Genomic DNA, 9,608 nt, shown 5'->3' with positions numbered 1-9,608 from the left:
ATTACATTTATTTTGATCTACTCTTTTCTTCTTTTATTAGAATTACGTAAATTTAACAACTTAATATATTTATGTGACATAATTCATGACAAATTAGTAGAAAAAATTATTCAATTAATAATTATTAGTAAATTTAATATTTATAACAATTAATAATATTTTAGTAAATTTACCAGTTACGATATAGCTTCGTACCACCAAACCAAACAATAAAATTGTTATTACAAAACAGTTAATAATGATCCACACAATTCATCCAAATATTATATTATACTCCCTCCGTTTTAAAATAGTTGACCTTTTTTGACTCGACACTCTCTTTAAGAAAGTATTTATTAGGAGTTTATTTTATCAAATTAGCCTTATTAATTATACTTTGAAAAAATAAATTTTAGTAAATATACTTTATTTAGTCATTTAATGTTGAGGGTAGTATTGGAAGAACATAATAAAATACTCTTGATATCATCAAAAGAAACAACTAAATTGAAATAAATATTTTTAAAAAGAAGATCAACTAAAATAAAACGGAGGGAGTAACATATATATATATATATATATATATAACCGTCCAAACAAAGTGTTAAAATTTAGCCAATCCACGGACCACGGTGGATGGGCACCCACCTCAACACTCACAAAATTCAAATTCAAAACTACAAAATATCTCCCAACACTCCGTACTGATTAATATCCACTCAAAAGAACTTTATGAAAAAGAAGAGAATGAGATCTGAAAACGACAACCGTAAGCTAATTAACAAGTCCTTGTTATCATTTTGACAAGTCCATCCTCTTCCAAATTTTCCCAAAAGTCATCCTTGTCATTTTCCATACCGTTTTCAACAGCATTTTTAGTATTATTAACAGCACCCACTGCCGCCACCTCAGCACCATTCATCACATTTTGTACTGCTTCTTCATCTTCCACTACTACCATTGGTGTCTTGTTCTGATCATTAGTAACTACACCATCAATATATTCCTCAATAGGAAAGTTGGTTTTCGCCTTTTCACCTCTAAATTCTACAGCCTTTTTATCATAAGCTCTAGCAGCATCCTCTGCAGTAGCAAAAGTACCAAGCCAAAGTCTTTGAGCTTTATGTGGGTTACGAATCTCTGCAGCCCATTTTCCCCATGGCCTTTGTCTCACTCCCCTAAATTCCTTCTTCGTATTTCTCCTCCCCCTCCTCTTCTTCCCCTGTTGCAACTCCACATTCAAAGAATTCCCAATGTGATAACTACTAGCACCTGGCTGAACTGAGTCCGAGTCCATAATAATGTCCCTACGTGGCATGGAATTATCTGACGTGGATACATTTTGAACTTCCCGTAAAAGCTGAGCTGGTTCACCGTCCATCCGACAATCATCGGTGCCGGAGAGAACATGGTAGAGAGCTGATACCATGTAGTGATGTTCTTGGTTTCGAGTAAGTTTGTGCGTAGGAAGAGTACAGTCGTTATTCATAGTCCTTTCTAAAATAAGAAACTTAATCTGCCTGACATGGATGAGTGTGTGCCTATATATAGATTTTGTTTTAGTGATGTGGCAGAGTGAGCTGGCATACTGAATGCACACGGATGTCCCACGTGTTGGTTAACATCTTTGTAGTCAAGGACAGTCAAGTGACAGCAAAGCAACAATGTAATATTTGTAGGTTCTAGAAAGAACGTGGAACCTTCAAAATATATATTAGAGCTTCCTTCATTAGGAGATAACTAGCATACACACTCGAATTAAAAGATTTTAATAGTTTGAATATATCACATCATTTTGGTTTTATTAAAATGTAATTCTCATCTTATTTTTTAATGAAATGTGCTTAATAATATACACTTAATAAAATATTAATATATATACGCAATCATCAAATAACATTTTGATACAACTAAATATTAGAATATCATTTTTTTTATACCATCATTTTAGAATATATCTTGATTCTAACTATTCAAAATTTCACTGTCAGTTTCTTCTCATTTTATTCAAATTGAATTACATTTACCTTGAAATGAAGTTCATTTTGTTGAAAAATAAATAAGAATGTGTCAAATTTAAGAAAATATGTGTAATCATATGACATGGACACTCTCTGTAAAATAATGTTTTAATACTTTGAATTTGAATTGTTCAATCTTTAGTATCTTTAAATTTACTACCATAATTGATTTCGAATCATTGCCATGTTTACTAGACGTTCTATTTCATCTATTTGGATTACAGTCTTCTAAAATTCATACACTTTTTTTTTAAAATCTCATAATAGTGTTCTGCCACATATTATACATATTGTATTCATATTTTAAGTCGTCTGCCTTCTGTATTTAAATGTCTATGTTTAGATAGGTCTTATACTTTTATTTTATATTAACTCTGTCTTTGTGTTCTTCTATTTACTGCTATTACGTTACCCATTACTTAATATTGTGAAATTAAAATATAACTTTAATTTAATTGTTACTTGATTTGATATTCTTATCTATTAATCTCTTTTAATATAAAGTTCGAAAATATAAATTATTCATACACCTAAAGTTAGTCATCTTTAAAACATTATTCTATTGATTGAGATTATTTCATTAATTATATTTAACAATAATATTTTGAAGTATCATTTACTCATGTTATTTTCTAAAATAACAGAAATTATAAATAATGTTACATTATCATCACAAGTTAGTTTTTAATCCATTTACATCACCCCTCAAAACGAAGATCATCCTTCCTCAAATAGTCTAGTAATTTCTTCTGCATTATTTTTAAAAGTTACTTTCTTATAAACTGTTATAATATTTTTATTATTTTATGATACATCATTTTTTTTATTTTGATATTTGAATATGTAACCTTTTGTATTTCACTTATAATGCAAATAATTTTATATTCTATTTTAGGATATCGCTTTGGATAAATATAAATTTTAAAAAATAAAGAGAAAATGGTCAAAAACCCTCCAACCTTACTCCAAATTTCAATTACACACTTATACTTTGTGGGGTCCTATGATCCCCCTGAACTATTTTAAAAAGGAATTATTACCCCTCTAAAAAGCCACAACCACATCTTCACTGAAGGGGTGAAACCCATGCGTTTGACCTGTCAATTTTTTTATTTTTTATTTTTAATTTTTAGTTATCATTTCCCCTTATTTTTCATCATTTTAAATTTTACAAAGCCAAATTAAAATTTCATCATTTTCACCAAACAAAATATCAATATTCTTGAATGGAAAAATGCATTGTTTCCACCCCAAACTATGCCCGAAAAGTCTAAGTCACATCTAAACTATACTAGTGACCTATTACACACCTTAACTATAAAAAAGTGATACTTTTTACACCCTGTCAGGCATTACACCACTTGCATATGGTGTGATGTTTTACACGCGCTGCCACATCAGTGCCACATCAGCACCACGTCAGCATCATCCGAAAAAATAATAAATTTATTATTTTCATAAATTCTTCTTTTTTTCTTTCTTCTTTTGAATTTAAATCCCTTTTCTTTCTTTCTTTCTTCTTCATAATTTTTTTTTATTTAAATAATTATGTTTTTTGCTTCAATGTCCAAAACCATGAAAGTGAAGGTATTCTTCAATGTCCAAAATCTTCTTCTTCTTCTTCTTTTTCTTCAATAAATTCTTCATTGTCCAAAACCATCTTCTTCTTTTTCTTCAATTACCAAAAAAAAAAAAAAAATTAACTGGATCATATTCTTAACGGGAAGATGATATAAAATCAATACGCCCAAGCAACAACTTCATTCAAATTCAATGTCATCTTTTTCTCCTTTTTTTTCAATTTCTTCAATGTCCAAAACCATCTTCTTCCTTTTCTTCTATTTCCCAATGTCCATAATGTCATCTTCTTCTTCTTCCATTGTTGATATAAAATCAATATACACAAACAACAACTTCATCCAAATTCAATGTCATATTCTTCTTTTTTTTCTCCAATAAGTTTTCTCCAATCTTTACAAGTCTCATAAAAAAAAAAATCGATCAACTTTTTTTTTTTTTAATTTCAACGATTTTCAACAAGATGAGTAAAGAATTTTGAAAGTACAAGTATCACCAAGTTGAATTGAACTTCTTCTCCCATGAACAGATTAATTTGAAAGTACATCAACAAGATGAATTGAATTTAAAAAGCAATAGTTCAACTGCGTCTGGTGAAACTTTCTCTCACTTCAACACAACGATTCAACTTATCTTTTTCTCTACAAAAACTACTATGGAAAAATCATTTCGTCAACCACAAGGAGCAGTGGTTGTGAATTGGAAAAAAATGAAGAAAAAGAAGATTGAGAGAGAAATAGAAAAAAATTAAGAATGGGGTTGAAGGAGAGAGAATTTGTGTGGGGCTGGGTGCTGGGGTGGGAGTTTTAAAGAATAATTTTGGCTATAGACGCGCCTTTTTTCCTTTTTAATTTAATTTTATTTCCACGTCAGATCTAGGGTGTAAATAGTTTCACTTTTTTATAATTTAGGTGTGTAATAGGTCAGTAGTATAATTTAGGTGTGGCTTTGATTTTTCGAGTATAGTTTGAGGTGGAAACGATGTCTTTTCCCTTCTTGAATCATCATCTAATCTATATCATTGAATGAAATTAGACAAACAAAGATAATTAAATTCCCAACAATCTCTCACATATTATTAAATTTTATTCTTTATTTCTTAATTTCACCCCAAATTTGATAAAAAAGGGTGAGGGTGGGGTGGCGATGGCGGGTAAAGGAGGTGGCGGTGGCAGCTAATGGGGAGTGAGGTGGCGGTGGTGATGGCGACTAATGGGGGTGGTCTTTTCTGGAGGAGCAGAAGTGGAACTGGCTCGCACTCCTTTATAGGCTATTATTTTGGCTAATAGTTTCACGACTAAGTTCCGACCCATCACTCTTGAACGCCCCAAAGTAATCCCTATTTTTTTTTGCGCCATTGCCCTTTTTTCGTATATCACATAGGATTAATGATAAATGTCTGTGATTAATAATAGTTGGTAAATACTTAGGGGATTTTCGTTAGGTGTTGTTTGCCACTGCAACAAGTGACCCAAGCAATCTATTTTCTTTTTTGTGCTTCTTCATGCTCGTTGAGCGTGAACGTTTTCTTTGATAGTTAGCAATTGGAAACAATTCAAACTGTTCGTGGTATCTTTAGTGTAATTTGCGGATTTCTAAATAAATTTTTCAAATGTTAATTATATCTGCATCAGACATTATGCTTTCGACAAGATTGTACGAATAGCATTAATTGTTAATACACATTTGGAATAGCATTAATTTTGACAGGATTTTGAAAAAGTTGGATAATGAAAAAAAAAAGATTGAAGATTTGTACGGGGACAAAAATGGAGGAAGGTGTAGTGGTCAAATGGTGGAAATAGTGAAAATGGTGATGACGTTGGTGGCCTTGGTGGAATGGCGGTGGAGATATTTTGGCCATGATAGCCATTGAAGAGTTGTTGAAGCTTCTACTAATGGTGATTAGTACTTTTACTGCTATTAGTTATTAATAATATTATTATATTTTTAACTTTTATTTAATATTTACATAAATTATATTTAGATAGTTTTATAATATTTATTTGGTTAATATATAATAAATTATATTATTTAATATATAATAAATTATAATAAATTTATTTATATTTATTTAAATTTATTTATATTTATATATTTATTTATTTGACATAGAATAAATTATATTATTATATTTTGGTTAATATTATTATTAATACTACTACTACTCCTATTACCGTTTATATTATATGTATTGTCACTGCTACTATTTACTTATTTAATTATTATTATTATTATTATTGTTATGCACTACTATTACTAATTTTACTGCTATTATTTATTATTAATAATATTATTATACTTTTAACTTTTATTTAATATTTACATAAATTATATTTAGATAGTTTTATAATATTTATTTGAATTTTTAAAGAGATAAACATGAATGAGTAAAAGTTCATTCAAAACTCTTTAACCAGTAATTTCAATTTTTAAGCTAATGAAATATTTTTTTCAAATAAAGAATAATATATTTTCAAATTCAAATATTTAATAATAATTAAATAAGTAAATAGTAGTAGCATACTATTTACTTATTTTATTATTATTATTATTATTATTATTATTATTGTTACACACTACTACTACTAATTTTACTACTATTATTTATTATAACCACTACTATTTCCGCCAAGTATGCAGTAGTTCTTGTTTATTTATTTATTTATTTATTATTATTATTACTACTTTTTTTGGTTAATATTATTATTAATACTACTACTACTCCTATTACTATTTTTATTATATGCATTGTCATACTACTATTTACTTATTATTATTATCATTATTATGCACTACTACTACTAATCTTACTGCTATTATTTATTATTAATATTATTATTATATTTTTATTTTTTATTTAATATTTACATAAATTATATTTTGATAATTTTATAATATTTATTTTAATTTTTAAAGAGATAAACATAAAAGATTAAAAGTTCATTCAAAATTCTTTAACCATGCATTTCTATTTTTAAGCTAATGTAATCTTTTTTTTCAAATAAAGAATAATATAATTTCAAATTCAAATATTTTAAAATTTTTAATATATTTATTTATTTATTATTATTAGTATTATTATAATTATTATTTATTATTTCAACTACTACTACTACTATTTTTTTTTTGGTTAATATTATATTAATACTACTACTACTCCTATTATCGTTTCTATTATATGTATTGTCACTACTACTATTTACTTATTACTATTGTTATTATTGTTGTTGTTGTTATTGCGTACTACTATTACTAATTTTAGTGCTATTATTTATTATTAATATTATCATTATATTTTTAACTTTTATTTAATATTTACATAAATTATATTTAGATTGTTATTTAATATTTATTTGAATTTTTAAAGAGATAAACATGAAAGAGTAAAATTTCATTCAAAACTCTTTAACCATGAATTTCTATTTTTTAGCTAATGATTTTTTTTAAAATAAAAATAATATATTTTCAAATTAAAATATTTTAAATTTTTTAATTCATTATTAAGTTATGTCCTAAAAAATGCCACGTGGCTTTTTAATATCTTGCGACGTGACTTCTTGTCTTGCTTTTAGTTATACGTTTATATATAGAGAGATCATTATTATTATTATTATTGTTACGCACTACTACTACTAATTTTACTGCTATTATTTATTATTAATATTATTATTATATTTTTAACCTTTATTTAACATTTACATAAATTATATTTAGATAGTTCTATAATATTTATTTGATTTTTTAAAGAGATAAACATGAAATGGTAAAAGTTCATTAAAAACTCTTTAATGATGAATTTCTATTTTTAAGCTAATGAAATTTTTTTTTTCAAATAAAGAATAATATATTTCAAATTCAAATATTTTAAATTTTTTAATACATTATTATTATAATATTATTAAGTTATGTCCTAAAATTTGTCATGTGGCTTTTTAATATCTTGCCACATGGCTTCTTGTCTTACTTTTAGTTTTGCTTTAATATATGTACTAGTATACGTACCCACGCAATGCGCGGATAATATATTAAAATATAATTTCTCACCATTTTATATTTCGATGTCTCATTCAAACATGTTAAATCATATTATCTCAAAAAAATCAACTATCAAATTATTTCTAAGAAAACACGAAAAATAATAACATTTATTTTACCCCCACCCACCCCACCTCCCACCTCGAACTCCATCTCCACCCACACCAACACCCTCAATTTTTTTTAAAAAAAATATTTAAATAAAATCTTTGTTCTACTCCCCCTCCCTCTAACATGTCTCCCCTCCACCCATCCTCTCCCACTCGAATCCCCCGGCCTCTTAACTAATTAAATCTATACAAAATAAAACAATCATGTAATTACGAAAAAAATATATATTAATTTTTATTATATTATTCACAATTTAAAGATATTAGATTGTTAATATTCTTCCTCTCGCCCTCTCCACCCCCCCCCCCCCCCCCCCCAACTTTGATTAAAAAATTAAACTCTCCCCTCAACATTGAACAATAATCATACTCCCCCTTTATCCCATGCAATGTCTATTTTGTCCTTATAATTTTAGTACTATATTTATGTAATATCTTTTTATATTATATGTAATGAATATTTTTTAACATGGATATTTGTAGCATTTTATTTAAGTTTATTAACTTAATAAGCAAATTAATATTTTTTTATAAATTTATCACAAAATTCAATGTTATTTTTTAAGATCGTTATTTTAGTATTATATGTATTAAAGAGTCATTTGGTGTGAGGTATAATTATATTAATTCGGAGATAAAATTCATGATTATTTATCCGACGTTTAATTAAATGTATTAGGTAGTGTCAAAATTATTTGTCGCACCATTTACACCATAGTGATGAGATAAGTTATCACACATACATGTTAATACAACTTATTTTGTGATAACTAATTCCGTAATAACTTGTTTCCAAACAACCCACCCCTAAGTGTGTGTATATATACATATGTATGTACATGCATGTGCGTATATTTTCATGTTTTATCACTCTCTTACTAAATTCGTTTCATATTACTTAACTTTTTGTTGATATAACACAATCATTAAGAAAATTTTACTTAGAGGAATATTTTGCTAAATTAACCTTATTAATGATAATTTGAAACTTTAAATTTATCTATACTGTTACTTTATATAGTTATTTAACACTAAAGAATAGAAAAAAAAAACATAATACAATTCTCTTGATTTCACAAATTGAGCAGATAAATGAAAACATTTATTTTTAGTATGAGAATCAAGTGATAAGAAACGATATTATCTATTGTCTATATCAGTAAATAAGTTGTGATTGCCACTAATAGAGTATTACATATTTTATAATGTATATAAATAAACATAATTTATAAAATTTGACCCTATTTTTATTCGAGAAAAACATCTAGTACCCCCGAACTATGACCAAATTTGCTACGACATATGTCAATTTCATGGGGGTTCTATTACCCCTTAAACTAAATTTTAGCGTATTTTTGTCAATCTTTTTACCTAACGTAATACCTTTTGTCAATCATTTTAGATAGCGTGACACATTTGATGTGGGTTACATTTTATGTAATAAAGGTGCTACATTAGCACAAAAAATGACAAAAATACGCTAAATTTGAGTTCAAGGGATAGTAGGACTCCTGTGAAGTTGGAGTGTGTCGTAACAACTTTGATCATAGTTCGGGTGGTACTAGAGGCTTATCGCTTTCATTTATTGTTTGTATTTTCTGCATTGAAATATGTTTATAAAATTAGTATTACTTATTATTTTCACTTGTAAAATAAATATTATAGTTTTGATTATTATTAATAAAACTAATTTTCTTATCATGCTAATTTACTTCATAAAGATCATTATTAGCTTATATACTTAATTCGTATTTCTTACTTTTTTTCCTAGAAGATAATGTTTATATTTTTATGAAAATTTTGTCATATGATATTTTTTTTTAAAATGAAAATATGATGATTTTAAAGAAGTGAAAAAAAAGAATAAAAAAATTGATGATAA

General features: G+C 26.7%; 1 protein-coding gene across 1 annotated transcript; it reads right to left on the bottom strand.

The window, feature by feature from the left end:
* Nucleotides 1–727: 727 nt before the first annotated feature.
* On the bottom strand, nucleotides 728–1,517 carry LOC107854188 (ethylene-responsive transcription factor ERF096). Its single transcript, XM_016699183.2, has one exon. It carries the CDS (start codon nucleotides 1,466–1,468, stop codon nucleotides 758–760), a length of 711 nt encoding a protein of 236 aa, XP_016554669.2. The 5' UTR covers nucleotides 1,469–1,517; the 3' UTR covers nucleotides 728–757.
* Between the last annotated feature and the right edge of the window lie 8,091 nt (nucleotides 1,518–9,608).

Source organism: Capsicum annuum, chromosome 2, assembly GCF_002878395.1.
Source record: "Capsicum annuum cultivar UCD-10X-F1 chromosome 2, UCD10Xv1.1, whole genome shotgun sequence".
Lineage (NCBI taxonomy): Eukaryota > Viridiplantae > Streptophyta > Magnoliopsida > Solanales > Solanaceae > Capsicum > Capsicum annuum.
The sequence above is the reverse complement of the archived record's forward strand: the minus strand, read 5'-3'. Positions and strand labels throughout refer to the sequence as shown.